The following is an 18597-nucleotide window of genomic DNA, read 5'->3' as shown; positions in this document are numbered from 1 at the left end:
TCCATGTATAATACATAAGGGGGGATATGATCTCCATGTATAATACATAAGGGGGATATGATCTCCATGTATAATACATAAGAGGGGATAGGATTTCCATGTATAATACATAAGGGGGGATATGATCACCATGTATAATACATACGGGGGGATATGATCTCCATGTATAATACATAAGGGGGATATGATCTCCATGTATAATACATAAGGGGGGATATGATCTCCATGTATAATACATAAGGGGGGTATGATCACCATGTATAATAGATACGGGGGGATATGATCTCCATGTATAATACATAAGGGGGGATATGATCTCCATGTATAACACATAAGGGGGGATATGATCTCCATGTATAATACATAAGGGGGGATATGATCACCATGTATAATACATAAGAGGGGATATGATCTCCATGTATAATACATAAGAGGGGATATGATCTCCATGTATAATACATAAGGGGGGGATATGATCTCCATGTATAATACATAAGGGGGGGATATGATCTCCATGTATAATACATAAGGGGGGATATGATCTCCATGTATAATACATAAGAGGGGATATGATCTCCATGTATAATACATAAGGGGGGGATATGATCTCCATGTATAATACATAAGAGGGGATATGATCTCCATGTATAATACATAAGGGGGGGATATGATCTCCATGTATAATACATAAGAGGGGATAGGATTTCCATGTATACATGTATATACATAGGTGGTCCATGTAGTGAACTTGGTGTTTGAGTTATTCACTGTCAGGTTGTTACAGAAGACAAGGGAGCTCTCCGTATGTCTGGAGGAAAAGAGATTTCACCTCCACACACAGAAAGGCTTCTTCACAGTAAGAGCTGTGAAAATGTGGAATAGACTCCCTCAAGAACTAGTTCTGGCCAGGTCATTAAATTGTTCTAAAAAAGAGCTGAATGCATTTCTAAATGTTCAAAATATAACTGGATATTGAGATTTATGGTGTAATAACACCAGGGATTGTAGATCCAGGAATATCCAATTGCTTCCGGGGGGCATCAGGAAGGATAGGAAAGATGTTTTATTGTTCCCCACTGTAAGAAATTAGATCATGCTTTATTGTTTGTTTATTGCCTTTGTCTGGATCAACTCTAGGTATAGGATTGTGTATATGGAGGTTTACTGTGTATTTTTTACTTTTTTCTGTTGGTTGAACTAAATGGTCTTTTTTCAACCTAACAATGTAAATCTTCCTATTATATGTCTGTAGGAGGGGAATACAGCTTTGCATATGGCTACAGAAGGAGGGCACTTTGACTGCATTAGAATTTTGCTGGAAGCTGGGAGTGATGTCAACATGCAGAACGAGGTAATGTGATCTGTCTGAGAGGACAATATAGACAAAATTTTTTGAATGCTTTCTCTGTGGTGCAGCTCTACAATTTGGGATGTTTCAGTATGAAATATGTTGGTATAAAGAGTGCTCCACCAATTCTGGCAGGGGCATAGTGAAGCAAAAAGGAATCTCCCCTTCTCCACCACCCACATTGGAGCAGTTCAGCCCTCATCCTTAAAGTGTTCCTTAACCCCAGACCCTGCATTCACTATATCTGGTCTCCCCGGACCCTGCATTCACTATATCTGGTCTCCCCGGACCCTGCATTCACTATATCTGGTCTCCCCGGACCCTGCATTCACTATATCTGGTCTCCCCGGACCCTGCATTCACTATATCTGGTCTCCCCGGACCCTGCATTCACTATATCTGGTCTCCCCGGACTCTGCATTCACTATATCTGGTCTCCCGGAACCTGCATTCACTATATCTGGTCTCCCCGGACCCTGCATTCACTATATCTGGTCTCCCCGGACCCTGCATTCACTATATCTGGTCTCCCCGGACCCTGCATTCACTATATCTGGTCTCCCCAGACCCTGCATTCACTATATCTGGTCTCCCCGGACCCTGCATTCACTATATCTGGTCTCCCCGGACCCTGCATTCACTATATCTGGTCTCCCCGGAACCCGCATTTACTATATCTGGTCTCCCCGGACCCCGCATTCACTATATCTGCTCTCCCCAGACCCCGCATTCACTATATCTGCTCTCCCCAGACCCCGCATTCACTATATCTGCTCTCCCCAGACCCCGCATTCGCTATATCTGCTCTCCCCGGACCCTGCATTCGCTATATCTGCTCTCCCCGGACCCTGCATTCGCTATATCTGCTCTCCCCGGACCCTGCATTCGCTATATCTGCTCTCCCCGGACCCTGCATTCGCTATATCTGCTCTCCCCGGACCCTGCATTCGCTATATCTGCTCTCCCCGGACCCTGCATTCGCTATATCTGCTCTCCCCGGACCCTGCATTCGCTATATCTGCTCTCCCCGGACCCTGCATTCGCTATATCTGGTCTCCCCTACTAGAACAAATAATAAATAAAATAAATCCTTCATTTTCTGAACTACATTAAAAAATACAGGGCAGCGCTGTTGAACTCAGGTCCTCTAGGGCAGTGGTCCTCAACCACCGGGTCGTGTCCCACTGCCTGACCTGCCTCCTCCTGGCCTTCTAGCTAGCTACAAACATCTAACATCCCGCAGCTCCTCCCAGCTTCCATACTGGCCCATAGTACCCCTCAATCTCTAGCAGTGAACCAAGGCCCCCTAAGAGCCCTCAGTACCCAACAACTTTCCACAGTGCCTCCCAGCTCTCATAATGGCCCATAGTGACCCTCAATCTCTAGCAGTCAACGAAAGCCCACTATGAGCCTTCAGTACCCAACAACCTCCCACAGTGCCTTACAACTCCCATAAAGGCCCATAGTGCTGCTTAACCTCTCGCAGTGCCCCCAGACCCCCTAAGAGCCCTCAGTACCCAACAACCTCCCACAGTGCCTCCCAGCTCCCATAATGGCCCATAGTACCCCTCAATCTCTCACAGTGAACCAAGGCCCCCTATGAGCCCTCAGTACAGAACAACCTTCCACAGTGCCTCCCAACTCCCATAAAGGCCCATAGCGCTCATTAACCTCTCTCAGTGCCCTCAGACCCGCTAAGAGCTCTCAGTAACCAAAACCTCTCACACTGCCTCCCAGCCCTGCCACTGTGCCCCCCAGCCCCCACATTGCCCCTGCAAAGTTCCCCAGCTCCCGCCAGAAACTTCATTCCCTACAGGGACACCAAGTTGGCCGTAGAGTCCTCTACTTGCCTCCAGAACCCCTATTCCCCCCCCCCCCCAGTGATATCCAACTCCATCCAGAGCCTTCAAACCTTTCAAAATATATATTTGTATTCCAATACTGTTATTTTGAGAATATAAACTTTTTTTGTTGTTGGGGAATGGAAGGTTTTGGAAGAATTTACCAGGCCCTGGTCTTACCAAGGTTGAGAACCACTGGTCTAGGGAATTGTTGTATGTCGGCACTGGACTGTAGAATGCAGGTTCTGTTTATTTCTTTTTTTATTTTGTTTCCAACTTGTTGGTTTTAGATCTTAGTGTAAATACTGCTGGATAAAACAAAAATGGTGTCTGTCTTCATTTCAGGCTGCAAAGCAACAAAATCTGAATATTTAAAAGGGGGGAGGGAGGGGGTGATTAATAAATTAATTACAGAGGGTACAGAAAATAGTTATTTTTGGAATGTAATGAAATTTCCAGCACTTTTATGGCTCTGATCTCTGATCTGATCTTTGTAACCTGGTATTGACTGTGTCTTTAACAATGTGTCTTCTTGAAATAGATCATCCTTTAGACAGATAGAAGTTAAGTGACCATTACTATCTGCCAGTAAACTATTACACTTTGAGAATGTATAGCCTTTAACCAGTAAATATTTTATATCCTCCTCCACTTCAGGAAAAAGTGTGATACGAAAAAAAGAATGGGTCACTCGTCCTCCCACTGATACCAATGATGGGTCACTAGTCCTCCCACTGATACCAATGATGGGTCACTAGTCCTCCCACTGATACCAATGATGGGTCACTAGTCCTCCCACTGATACCAATGATGGGTCACTAGTCCTCCCACTGATACCAATGATGGGTCACTATTCCCCCCACTGATACCAATGATGGGTCACTAGTCCTCCCACTGATACCAATGATGGGTCAGTATTCCTCCCACAGATACCAATGATGGGTCACTAGTCCTCCCACAGATACCAATGATGGGTCACTAGTCCTCCCACAGATACCAATGATGGGTCACTAGTCCTCCCACAGATACCAATGATGGGTCACTAGTCCTCCCACAGATACCAATGATGGGTCACTAGTCCTCCCACTGATACCAATGATGGGTCAGTATTCCTCCCACTGATACCAATGATGGGGACTATTCCTCCCACTGACACCAATGATGGGGCACTATTCCTCCCACTGATACCAATAATGGGTCACTATTCCTCCCACTGATACCAACGATGGGGCACTATTCCTCCCACTGATACCAACGATGGGTCACTATTTCTCCCACTGATACCAACGATGGTTCACTATTCCTCCCACTGATACCAATGATGGGGCACTATTCCTCCCACTGATACCAATGATGGGGCACTATTCCTCTTACTGATACCAACGATGGGTCACTATTCCTCCCACTGATACCAATGATGGGGCACTATTCCTCCTACTGATGCCAATGATGGGACACTATTCCTCCTGCTAATATCAATGATGGGGCACTGTTCCTCCCACTGATACCAATGATGGGGCACTATTCCTTCCACTCATGCCTATGATGGGGCACTATTCCTCCCACTGACACCAATGATGGGGCACTATTCTTCCCACTAATACCAATGATGGGGCACTACCCCTCCCACTAATACCAATGATGAGACACAATTCCTTCCACTGATATCAATGATGGGGCACTATTCATCCCACTAATACCAATGATGGGGTACTATTCCTCCCACTGACACCATTGAGGGGGCACTATTCCTCCACTAATGCCAGGGATGGGGCACTATTCTTCCATCTGATACCAATGATGGGGCACTATTCCTCCCACTAATACCGATGATGGGGCACTATTCCTCCCACTAATACCGATGCTGTGGTTCTATTCCTCCCACTGATGCTGATGATGGGGCACAATTCCTCCCACTAATGCCAATGATGAGGCACTATTCCTCCCACTGACACCAATGATGGGGCACTATTCCCCCCACTGATACCAATGATGGGGCACTATTCCCCCCACTGACACCAATGATGGGGCACTATTCCCCCCACTGACACCAATGATGGGGCACTATTCCCCCCACTGATACCAATGATGGGGAGCTATTCCTCCCACTGATACCAATGATGGGGCACTATTCCACCCATTGATACCAATGATGGGGCACTATTCCTCCCACTAATACCAATGATGGAGCACTATTCCTCCCACTGATACCAATGATGGGGCACTATTCCTCCCACTGACACCAATGATGGGGCACTATTCCTCCCACTGATGCTGATGATGGGGCACTATTCCTCCCACTGATACCAATGATGAGGAGCTATTCCTCCCACTGATACCAATGATGGGGCACTATTCCACCCATTGATACCAATGATGAGGAGCTATTCCTCAAACTAATGCCAATGATGGGGCACTATTCCTCCCACTGACACCAATGATGGGGCACTATTCCCCCCACTGACACCAATGATGGGGCACTATTCCCCCCACTGACACCAATGATGTGGCACTATTCCCCCCACTGATACCAATGATGGGGAGCTATTCCTCCCACTGATACCAATGATGGGGCACTATTCCCTCCACTGATACCAATGATGGGGCACTATTCCTCCCACTAATACCAATGATGGAGCACTATTTCTCCCACTGATACCAATGATGGGGCACTATTCCTCCCACTGACACCAATGATGGGGCACTATTCCTCCCACTAATACCAATGATATGGCACTATTCCTCCCACTAATACCAATGATGGAGCACTATTCCTCCCACTGATACCAATGATGGGGCACTATTCCTCCCACTGATACCAATGATGGGGCACTATTCCTCCCACTGACACCAATGATGGGGCACTATTCCTCCCACTGATACCAATGATGGGGCACTATTCCTCCCACTGATACCAATGATGGGGCACTATTCCTTCCACTCATGCCTTTGATGGGGCACTATTCTTCCCACTAATACCAATGATGGGGCACTACCCCTCCCACTAATACCAATGATGGGGTACTACCTCTCCCACTAATACCAATGATGAGACACAATTCCTTCCACTGATATCAATGATGGGGCACTATTCATCCCCCTAATACCAATGATGGGGCACTACTCTTCCCAGTAATACCAATGATGAGACACAATTCCTCCCACTAATACCAATGATGGGACACTATTCCTCCCATTAATACCAATGATGGGGTACTATTCCTCCTACTGACACCTTTGAGGGGGCACTATTCCTCCCACTGACACCAATTCTGGGACACTATTCCTCCACTAATGCCAGGGATGGGGCACTATTCTTCCATCTGATATCAATGATGGGGCACTATTCCTCCCACTAATACCGATGATGGGGCACTATTCCTCCCACTAATACTGATGATGGGGCACTATTCCTCCAACTGATACCAATGATGAGGAGCTATTCCTCCCACTGATACCAATGATGGGGCACTATTCCACCCATTGATACCAATGATGGTGCACTATTCCCCCCACTTATACCAATGATGGTGCACTATTCCTCCCACTAATACCAATCATGGGGCACTATTTCTCCCACTAATACCAATGATGGAGCACTATTCCTCCCACTGTCACCAATGATGGGGCACTATTCCTCCCACTAATACCAATGATGGGGCACTATTCCTCCCACTGACACCAATGATGGGACACTATTCCTCCCGCTAATATCAATGATGGGGCACTATTCCTCCCGCTAATATCAATGATGGGGCACTATTCCTCCCACTGATACCAATGATGGGGCACTATTCCTTCCACTCATGCCTATGATGGGGCACTATTCCTCCCACTGACACCAATAATGGGGCACTATTCTTCCCACTAATACCAATGATGGGGCACTACCCCTCCCACTAATACCAATGATGAGACACAATTCCTTCCACTGATATCAATGATGGGGCACTACTCTTCCCACTAATACCAATGATGGGGCACTACTCTTCCCAGTAATACCAATGATGGGGCACTACTCTTCCCAGTAATACCAATGATGGAGCACTACTCTTCCCAGTAATACCAATGATGAGACACAATTCCTCCCACTAATACCAATGATGGGACACTATTCCTCCCATTAATACCAATGATGGGGTACTATTCCTCCCACTGACTCCTTTGAGGGGGCACTATTCCTCCCACTGACACCAATGCTGGGACACTATTCCTCCCACTGATACCAATGATGGGGCACTATTCCACCCATTGATACCAATGATGGGGCACTATTCCCCCCACTGATACCAATGATGGGACACTATTCCTCCCACTAATACCAATGATGGGGCACTATTCCTCCCACTAATACCAATGATGGAGCACTATTCCTCCCACTGATACCAATGATGGGGCACTATTCCTCCCACTAATACCAATGATGGGGCACTATTCCTCCCACTAATACCAATGATGGAGCACTATTCCTCCCACTGATACCAATGATGGAGCACTATTCCTCCCACTGACACCAATGATGGGGCACTATTCCTCCCACTGACACCAATGATGGGGCACTATTCCTCCCACTGACACCAATGATGGGGCACTATTCCTCCCACTGACACCAATGATGGGGCACTATTCCTCCCACTAACACCAATGATGGGGCACTATTCCTCCCACTAATACCAATGATGGGGCACTATTCCTCCCACTAATACCAATGATGGAGCACTATTCCTCCCACTGATACCAATGATGGGGCACTATTCCTCCCACTGACACCAATGATGGGGCACTATTCCTCCCACTGACACCAATGATGGGGCACTATTCCTCCCACTAATACCAATGATGGGGCACTATTCCTCCCGCTAATATCAATGATGGGGCACTATTCCTCCCACTGATACCAATGATGGGGCACTACCCCTCCCACTAATACCAATGATGAGACACAATTCCTTCCACTGATATCAATGATGGGGCACTATTCATCCCACTAATACCAATGATGGGGCACTACTCATCCCACTAATACCAATGATGGGGCACTACTCTTCCCAGTAATACCAATGATGAGACACAATTCCTCCCACTAATACCAATGATGGGACACTATTCCTCCCATTAATACCAATGATGGGGTACTATTCCTCCCACTGACTCCTTTGAGGGGGCACTATTTCTCCCACTGACACCAATGCTGGGACACTATTCCTCCACTAATGCCAGGGATGGGGCACTATTCTTCCATCTGATATCAATGATGGGGCACTATTCCTCCCACTGATACCAATTATGGGGCACTATACCTCCCACTGATACCAATGATGGGGCACTATTCCTCCCACTGATACCAATGATGGGGCACTATTCCTCCCACTAATACCGATGATGGGGCACTATTCCTCCCACTGATACCAATGATGGGGCACTATTCCTCCCACTAATACTGATGATGGGGCACTATTCCTCCCACTGATACCAATGATGAGGCACTATTCCTCCCACTGATACCAATGATGGGGCACTATTCCTCCCACTGATACCAATGATGGGGCACTATTCCACCCATTGATACCAATGATGGGGCACTATTCCTCCCACTGACTCCTTTGAGGGGGCACTATTCCTCCCACTGACACCAATGCTGGGACACTATTCCTCCCACTGATACCAATGATGGGGCACTATTCCACCCATTGATACCAATGATGGGGCACTATTCCCCCCACTGATACCAATGATGGGACACTATTCCTCCCACTAATACCAATGATGGGGCACTATTCCTCCCACTAATACCAATGATGGAGCACTATTCCTCCCACTGATACCAATGATGGGGCACTATTCCTCCCACTAATACCAATGATGGGGCACTATTCCTCCCACTAATACCAATGATGGAGCACTATTCCTCCCACTGATACCAATGATGGGGCACTATTCCTCCCACTGATACCAATGATGGGGCACTATTCCACCCATTGATACCAATGATGGGGCACTTTTCCCCCCACTGATACCAATGATGGGGCACTATTCCACCCATTGATACCAATGATGGGGCACTATTCCACCCATTGATACCAATGATGGGGCACTATTCCACCCATTGATACCAATGATGGGGCACTTTTCCCCCCACTGATACCAATGATGGGGCACTATTCCTCCCACTGATACCAATGATGGGGCACTATTCCTCCCACTAATACCAATGATGGGGCACTATTCCTCCCACTAATACCAATGATGGGGCACTATTCCTCCCACTGATACCAATGATGGAGCACTATTCCTCCCACTGATACCAATGATGGGGCACTATTCCTCCCACTGACACCAATGATGGGGCACTATTCCTCCCACTGACACCAATGATGGGGCACTATTCCTCCCACTAATACCAATGATGGGGCACTATTTTTCTTCCTGCTGACCAAAGGCGCTATGTAATTTTTTTACTTCAACTGACCACCAAGCCAGAGAGATTGTGGATGGCATTTTCTACTCCCCTTGGCCACAGTCAGTCCAGCCCCCTTGAGGTCTGAAGAACAGTATATTGGACCTTTGTTTAGATAGTTTTAAGACCCCTGAATGAAATTACCGGTATGTTGGAAAAAAAATGTAACATCGAATAATGCTTATGATAATGTCTTCAAATTATCTGTATGCACAAGCTGATTGCAGGAACCAATGTATACTCTGCATTATTCTTTTCACAGAAAGGAATGAACATCCTTCACTATTGTGCTTTCCACGGACTGGAGGACATTGCGAGGACTCTCATTGATGCAGGAATTAATATCAATGCAGTAAACAATGTGAGTAGTGAGCATGTTATCCGATGTATCCTTTTGAGCAAGCAAAGTTCAAGTTGTTGACTGGGGTTATGAATCTTTGTAAGCACTAGGGGTCCTATACATTATCTATCAGAGGATGGTCAGTCAGCTGAGATAGGACCCAATATTTCCAATCCAGGCAACAATCATCCAATGTAGGTGTTTAGTCCAGAGCCATTATCAGCATTTGAACCCTCATCTATGAACAGAATTATTTTTTAATATTTTGGAAAATGTCCAATAAGCTATTGTGTCCATTCCTCCATAAAAATGGGAAACCTCCTTTAACCGCACATATGGTGAATCCAAGTATTTGCCATACTGGAGAGAAAAGTCTTGGTATGTCCTAGTGGAGAGAGTATAACCATTCGTCATCTCTAAAGTGACCCTGTCACGAACTTAAAGCCCCTCTCCAGGCAGGACATAAAAATTACCATTGCATGGAACCTCCCCACTCTGCAAGGGTAACTCCTCAATGATACTCTGTCTCCAGCAGATACTATTATTCATATGCTTGATAGACATTTAATGTTTAATAGTGATTTTTTTCCATTACAAAGAAAAACTGCTTCAGTAGTCAAAGGCCAGCCAACTTCAGCAATGTTAGATCCTGTTGCGTGTAAGAATATATCCACATAGAATGTAGAATAGGAAATGACATATGTAATGGCTAAGATTCTAAGCAGTTCCATTACTCTAAGGCCTCAGCTGTCCAGCTAATAAATGGCACAGCATTTATAACCTACAGGCCTGCACCAAGCAAGAAACGATCGTAGGGTGTGCAAGCTACAGCCAAGATCCTAAAGTGGCTAATTGTGAATTACTTTTACTAGCCCACCACCACCACCTTACTATTTTCAACAATGTGTTCTAATAAATTGCTGATGAATTTTATTAATTCTTGTCTAATCAATGGATTCTTGACTAATCAATGAATTCTAGTCTAGTTAATGGATTCTAGTCTAATTAATGGATTCTAGTCTAATTAATGGATTCTTGTCTAACTCATGGATTCTTGTCTAACTCATGGATTCTTGTCTAACTCATGGATTCTTGTCTAACTCATGGATTCTTGTCTAACTCATGGATTCTTGTCTAACTCATGGATTCTTGTCTAACTAATGAATTCTAATCTAATTAATTAATGGATTCTAGTCTAATTAATGAATTCTAGTCTAGTTAATGGATTCTAGTCTAATTAATGGATTCTAGTCTAACTCATGGATTCTTGTCTAACTCATGGATTCTTGTCTAACTCATGGATTCTTGTCTAACTCATGGATTCTTGTCTAACTCATGGATTCTTGTCTAACTCATGGATTCTTGTCTAACTCATGGATTCTTGTCTAACTCATGGATTCTTGTCTAACTCATGGATTCTTGTCTAACTCATGGATTCTTGTCTAACTCATGGATTCTTGTCTAACTCATGGATTCTTGTCTAACTCATGGATTCTTGTCTAATCAATGAATTCTTGTCTAACTAATTAATTCTAATCTAATTAATTAATGGATTCTAGTCTAATCATTGAATTCTTGTCTAATTAATGGATTCTAGTCTAATAAAGGAATTCTTGTATAATCGATGGATTCTAGTCTAATCACTGAATTCTTTTCTAATCAATGGATTCTTGTCTAATGGATTCTAATCTAATTAATTAATGGATTCTAGTCTAATCACTGAATTCTTGTCTAATCGCAGTTTTTTTGTGTAACCAATGGATTCTTGTCTAACCAATGGATTCTTGTCTAACCAATGGATTCTTGTCTAACCAATGGATTCTTGTCTAACCAATGGATTCTTGGCTAACCAATGGATTCTTGTCTAACAATGGATTCTTGTCTAACCAATGGATTCTTGGCTAACCAATGGATTCTTGTCTAACCAATGGATTCTTGGCTAACCAATGGATTCTTGTCTAACCAATGGATTCTTGTCTAACCAATGGATTCTTGGCTAACCAATGGATTCTTGGCTAACCAATGGATTCTTGGCTAACCAATGGATTCTTGGCTAACCAATGGATTCTTGGCTAACCAATGGATTCTTGGCTAATCAATGAATTCCTGTGTAATCAATGGATTCTTGTCTAATTAATGGATTCTTGTCTATTCAATCTAGTCTAATCAATCAATTCTAGTCTAATCAATCAATTCTAGTCTAATCAATGAATTATTGTCTAATCAATGGATTCTAGTCTAATCAATGGATTCTTCTCTAATTAACGGATTCTTGTGTTATGATTGGATTCTAGTCTATTACAGGTCATACATGAGTCGAATTCCAAACTCATTTTCTTTAGAAAACCTGCAAATTTCTTTCCTTTTGTAATGCGATGGTACCACCATTGATTTTGAAATTCGACCAACCAAGCCTTTAAGTTCACCTCATGTTCCTATATAAAAGAATTTTCGTGGCCAAGAATTTTTTTTCTTTCTAGGTCACAGCTCACGCTCATTTCTCTTTCAATTACATTCCTCACATGATTCTCCCATCATTGATTAGAAATTCATTCGTATTTTGAAAAATTTCCAACATACCCGATCACACAAATTCGATGGCCGCTTGAAAATTGGCAGTTGCTGTGGCTTATTAATGGTATGATATTCGAATGAAAATTCTTAAAAAAGATTTTCGAAAGAAAAGTCTTCCTGAATTCGACCCGTGTATGGCCGCCTTAATCAGTGAACTTTTTGTCTAGTCAATTAATTGTTGTCTAATCAATGGATTCTTGTCTAATCATTGGATTCTTGTCTAATCAAAGGATTCTTGTCTAATCAATGGATTCTTGTCTAATCATTGAATTCATCTAATCAAAGGATTCTTGTCTAATCAATGGATTCTTGTCTAATCGTTGGATTCTTGTCTAATCATTGAATTCTTGTCTAATCATTGAATTCTTGTCTAATCATTGAATTCTTGTCTAATCAATGGATTCTTGTCTAATCATTGCATTCTTGTCTAATCATTGCATTCTTGTCTAATCATTGAATTCTTGTCTAATCATTGAATTCTTGTCTAATCAATGGATTCTTGTCTAATCATTGCATTCTTGTCTAATCATTGCATTCTTGTCTGATCATTGAATTCTTGTCTGATCATTGAATTCTTGTCTGATCATTGAATTCTTGTCTGATCATTGAATTCTTGTCTAATCAAAGGATTCTTGTCTGATCATTGAATTCTTGTCTAATCATTGAATTCTTGCCTAATCAAAGGATTCTTGTCTAATCTCTTAGATTGTAAACTCTAACAAGCAGGGCCCTCTGTTGCAATGTCTACCTTCATTTTGAAAAACGCTGTGCAAACTCTTGGTTCTATATAAATCCTGTATAATAGTAATCACTGAATTCTTCCTCCAGCAAAAATCAAGTGCTCTGCACATCGCAGTCCTGCAGAATTTCCCAGCTATGGTGAAGCTTTTCATTGACTGTGAATGTGACCTGGATCTCACAGATTATGTAAGTTTTGTGACTGTTGGCTCTCCTTTGTGTTATGTTACCTGTTAAAATACCAGATGTTGGTGTCAGTGAGGAAGTACGCACCTTGTTGTTGAGATGACATGCACTACATAAAATGTGACTTGCAGCAAATTTGATGCTTGACGCTTCATAATGCAGTGAAAGAGCAATGAAGAAACCTCAAGTAAAGCTTGAATTGAAGTATTCCCACCAGGGGCGTCCTTAGGGTTGGTGTCACCCGGTGCGATAACACGTCCCCCCCCCCCCCCCCGACGATTCCGGCAGGATGGATCGGATCTGCGGATTGAGCATAATGGATCGGAGTCCGATCCATTATGCTCCCCAATCCACAGATCCGATCCATCCTGTGGGCATCGTCTGCATGCAACCTATACGTGGTGACACCGGACCCGCTCCACAAAAAGGTAAGTTGTAAAACAAGCCCACGATCCCCCCAGGATGGATGGGATCTGCGAATTGGGGAGCATAATGGATCGGAGTCCAATCCATTATGCTCAATCCGCAGATCCCATCCATCCTTTACAACTTACCTTTTTATGGAGTGGGTCCGGTGTCACCCCGCACGGTAGGTGACACCCAGTGCGGCGCGCACCCCTCACACCTGCCTAGGGACGCCCCTGATTCCCACACAGAAGTGTGAAATAGCCCCACACTGGAATAAAGATATCGGCTTTAGATCTGAAAGACAAATCCATTCATTGAGATAAAATTGGATTTGTAGTTTCATCTTTTTTGAGTCTGTAAAGGTAAAACCTGAGTTAAGCATTTTTAGCGTAAGGCTAGGTTCACACCTATGCAGTTTACGTTTGATCTGGTTTTGCGGTGCATTTTGTGTTTTTGATGCATTTTGCGGTTTTTGTTTTACTTGTTGCTAGGCAGATTAAAACGCATAGAAAATGCATCAAAAACACATAAAAACTGCATCAAAAAACACACTACATGCTTCTCTGCAGCATCTCCATTGAAGTCTATAGAATCAAAAATCGCAAAGTTTTTCGGTTCAAAAAGTCCCTGACCCTTTCCAAAAAAACACACCGGGTGAACACGCGGAGATGTGAACCTGTCCCAAAGGAAATCATGTTAAATGGACTGTACTGTGTATCTCCGTAAAAGGCAGTGGAAAACGCATAGGTGTGAATCTAGACTAATGCAAGGAAAAAAATGTTTAGGCTTTATAACCACTTTAATGGTAAGGATGACATTTATTCACATCTGGTTCTCATGGCTTTGTTGTCCTCGCAGAGGTTGCAGACTCCTCTTCATATTGCGGCAGAACATGGACGGCAGGACATGGCGGAAATGATACTCATTGCAGGTGTAAATCTGAAGCTACAGGACAAGGTATAAAAAAATGTCAAAAGATAATAGAGTGACACCATAGGATTGGTTTACACAGATCTCCTACAGTGACTATGTTCTCCATTCCAGCAAGGAAAAACGTCTCTTGACGTGGCTGCTCGAGGAAATCACATAAACCTGGCAGATATGATCGTCAAGGCAGACAGGTTCTACAAATGGGAGAAGGTACAGAATCCGCTCTGCATTTATATTATGTAGAAGTCCTCACGCACACGGGATGTTTTTACAGCGGCTGTTTTTGGCTTTTGACGTTTTTTTCTACAGCCAGTAAACCCCCCAGCATGTTATCCTATGTGTCCATTCACACATAGACTGGAATCAGCGTTTTTTGGCTGGAAAGAAAAAAACAGGACTAGTGGGTTTCTAGAGGAGTTTTTTAGCTGGAAAAACGCTCTAATGCTGAAAAACGTGGTAAATCAGCATTTTTTGCTTTTTTTCTTTTTTTTTTTTTTTTTTTACTAAAAAAAAAAACCTCTAAAAACCGCAAATGCAAATAAACGCTGCTAAATGCTAATACAAAACCGCTAAAAAACTCACGTGTTTAACGTGACTTTACACAGCTAACGTTACCGGCGTTATTAACCACCTCCCGTCCGGCCGTTGTATATAAACGGCCGGACGGTGGCAGTGCAGGGGTGAGTGGCCGTTTATAAACAGCCTTCCCGCACCCTGCTTGTGCGCGCTCCCTGGGAGCACGCAGCACCGCGATCCGGTGCCTGCTGTGTCCTCCGGACACAGTGGAACACCGATCGTCGTACGGGACCTCTGTGCGAGGTCCTGATCATGTGATCACTGATTGGCCAATCAGTGATGACATGCAGAGTAGTAAGCAAGATGTCACTTCTGACATCATTGCTTACTACTAGTGCAAACTGAATGATCACAGAGATCACATGGTACAGGGCTATTCACAACAGCCTTGTACAATGTGACAAGCTGTGACCAATCCCAGCTCACACAGTAGTTCTCAATGGCTGCAGGAATGCAGCCAGAGAGAAGAAGAAATGATTGCTTTTACAGCCTTTATGGGTGTAAAAGCAATCAGTGTAAAAAAAAAAAAAAAATCTTCATCACCCCCCACAAGTAGTACAGTGTCACCATTGTGACAATGTACTGCTGGGTGACAGTATATAAATAATAATATAAAAAAATTAAATAAAAATGTAGAAAAAAATGTTTAAAAATTATAATTTTTGGATTATAAACTAATTTGGTTATTTTTTTTTTACTAAAAAGATAACTGAATACATTTTGGCCAAGATTTATGATGAAATATTATTTATTTTTTATAAAAAAAACACTTTTTTCAAAATTTTGGGACTTTTTCATTTACATAGCAAACAAAATAAAAATCCCCAGTGGTGAATAAGTATCACCAAAATAAAGTTTTATCTGTCTCAAAAAAATGCTAAAAAATTCATATGGGTACAGTGTTGCATGACCGCGCAATTGTCATTCAAAGTGTGATAGTGCTGAAAGCTGAAAATTGGCCTGGACAGGAAGGGGGTAAAAGTGTCCGGACTGGAAGTGGTTAAAACGCCCCGTGTGCATGGAGCCTTATTGCTCTGCATATTATTAAAGGATACAAGCGAGCGCTGGGTATCAAGCTGCTTGCATAAAGGTGAAACCTCTTACCCTCTAAATAAATATGTAAACAGATATGCAGCGCTAAAGGACAATAAGGTGAAATTAGTGCAGGCGCCTTGTAGCACTATAAGTGATCAAAAAAGTGAATCATCCAAAGTTGACGTACTGACAAAGTGAACGAACAAATGTAAATCGGATGTAATAAAGTGACTTGAGTGATTTTTGACATATATTTATAAAGCCCAGCAATAATGTGATCCGTGTTGGCGAAAGCCGTGACTGAAGCTGGTAATGTGATTGCACTCACCAGAAGCGCAATTTAAAAGCACATTGTTGAGTTAATAATATCCCGTCATGGTCATCTGGGTATGGATAAGGATGGTGGAAATCATCTGGCACACGTTCGGCATGCAAGGTAACTTCGGACCTCTCTCACAGTATCCAGGGACATCTCGTCAGATCTCATAGACCACTGGATGGAAACACAGTAAGAACTGGGGAAACTCCACCTTGGAGGCTCGTCAATAACGACTTCCATGCGGCCTCAGCGGTGTGACGTCACAACTGCTAGGCTCCTCCCTTATGCGTTTCGTGCTCGTGCACGTTTTCATACAGGTGGTTGGGAGGGAAGTTGTGATATGGATCCAGTCATCTGAACGGTCATTCAGGTGGAGCAGTGGCTTAAGAATAGCCATAGCAGCCCATGTGTCAGCTATGGTGGAAGGGAGAATGTCACCAGCACACCGAGGATCACCAATATGGGTCCAGAAGTTTTAATGAACGATCACATAGTTACAGCAAGGCAACGTTTCGGAGTCATGCAAGGACCCCTTCATCAGGCATGTGGAAGGGGCCCCATTAGGGGACCTTATGAAGCAATTTAAACATGGAAAGTCTGGGTGCATGTGAAGATAATACATATCAGTCACTGTATTATTAAGCTTTGCAGAGGTTGCTGTTGACTTGACCCTACACCCCCTGTGACACCTCCAACCACCCAAGAAGGCCTGATATCAGACATAGCAGAGGAGACTTCAGATTCTTTGCAGGCTGTCCAGTAGGGAGAAATTGTTTAGCTGGTGATTTCAGCTATTTTTGGTGGTATCACCTAAAAATGTTAATATCCAGGTATATTTTGTGCATTTAGGAATACATCCAGCCCTATTTTAAAACAGTCTACTGAGCCGAGCAGAACACGTTTTTGAGGGAGTCTATTCCACATTTTCACAGCTCTTACTGCGAAGAAGCCATTCCGTATATTTACTCCAGATATAAAGAGTGCCCCTTGCAGGGCTGTCTTAATGTATGGACACCCCTGGGCACTGCCAAAAGGCCCCAGGTGTATGGGGGCCCCATAATAATCTTGCATTGCATTAAAATTGACAGCTGTCCCGGATTTGCCAGGACAGTCATGCTTTTTATGAAGCTGTCCCAGGATGGCCCAGGCAGCATCCCAGAACAGATCTCAGTATTGTGCCCTCCTGACTCCCCCCTGTCCTGTGCCCTTTGTGTTTGTTAGTCTTTGATTTAATGCATGCTTTGTTATTGTTTAAAATCAATTTTATTGAAAGTACTAATAATTATATGTTTAATTCTATCAGCTATTTTTACTTTAATTCTTGAGATTAGATGCTTAAAATTGGGGCAGGCTGGTAGGGGCCCCAGTGCATTACTTTGTGCAGGGACCCATGATGCTGTTAAGACAGCCCTGCCCCTTGTCCTCTTTAATGACTGTAAATGTTGACTCCACAAGGCCCGGACTGGGACAAAAAAATAGGCCTAGGTGTTTTAGACTGAGAAGCCCTTTTTTTTTTTTTTTTTTTTTTTTTCTTAGACAAAATTACAAATAATGCCAACTACTGGTTTCTCGGTGTCTTTTATTTATATTTAGCCTGCTTCGGTCACTGTAATTTATCAATCATTTAGAATTATGTAAATGTATTATATTTTTTGGCAAACATTTTTTATATTCAAAATCACAGGACATTAGAGCATGTCATTACCGCTCACTGACTGGTTGCTAGAGGTTACTGCACATCATTACTGCTCACTGATTGGTTGCTAGAGATTACTGAACATCATTACTGCTCACTGATTGGCTGCTAGAGGTTACTGCACATCATTACCGTTCACTGATTGGTTG

The 18597-nt window shown here is 43.3% G+C and overlaps 1 protein-coding gene across 3 annotated transcripts in view; it reads left to right on the top strand.

Annotated features, from left to right (window-relative positions):
* Positions 1-18597, top strand: part of ANKDD1A (ankyrin repeat and death domain containing 1A) — a 115886-nt gene that overhangs the window by 86795 nt on the left and 10494 nt on the right. For all 3 annotated transcript variants that reach the window (XM_089656665.1, XM_089656667.1, XM_089656666.1), the window contains 5 exons: positions 1253-1351; positions 9909-10007; positions 13389-13487; positions 14751-14849; positions 14937-15032. In XM_089656665.1, the coding sequence (XP_089512791.1) occupies positions 1253-1351; positions 9909-10007; positions 13389-13487; positions 14751-14849; positions 14937-15032 (492 nt within the window). The remainder of the gene's footprint in view (positions 1-1252; positions 1352-9908; positions 10008-13388; positions 13488-14750; positions 14850-14936; positions 15033-18597) is intronic.

This window comes from Staurois parvus, unplaced genomic scaffold, assembly GCF_062004578.1.
Source record: "Staurois parvus isolate SC_StPar_1 unplaced genomic scaffold, SC_StPar_1.0 ptg000927l, whole genome shotgun sequence".
In the NCBI taxonomy this organism is placed as follows: Eukaryota; Metazoa; Chordata; class Amphibia; order Anura; family Ranidae; genus Staurois; species Staurois parvus.
The sequence above is the reverse complement of the archived record's forward strand: the minus strand, read 5'-3'. Positions and strand labels throughout refer to the sequence as shown.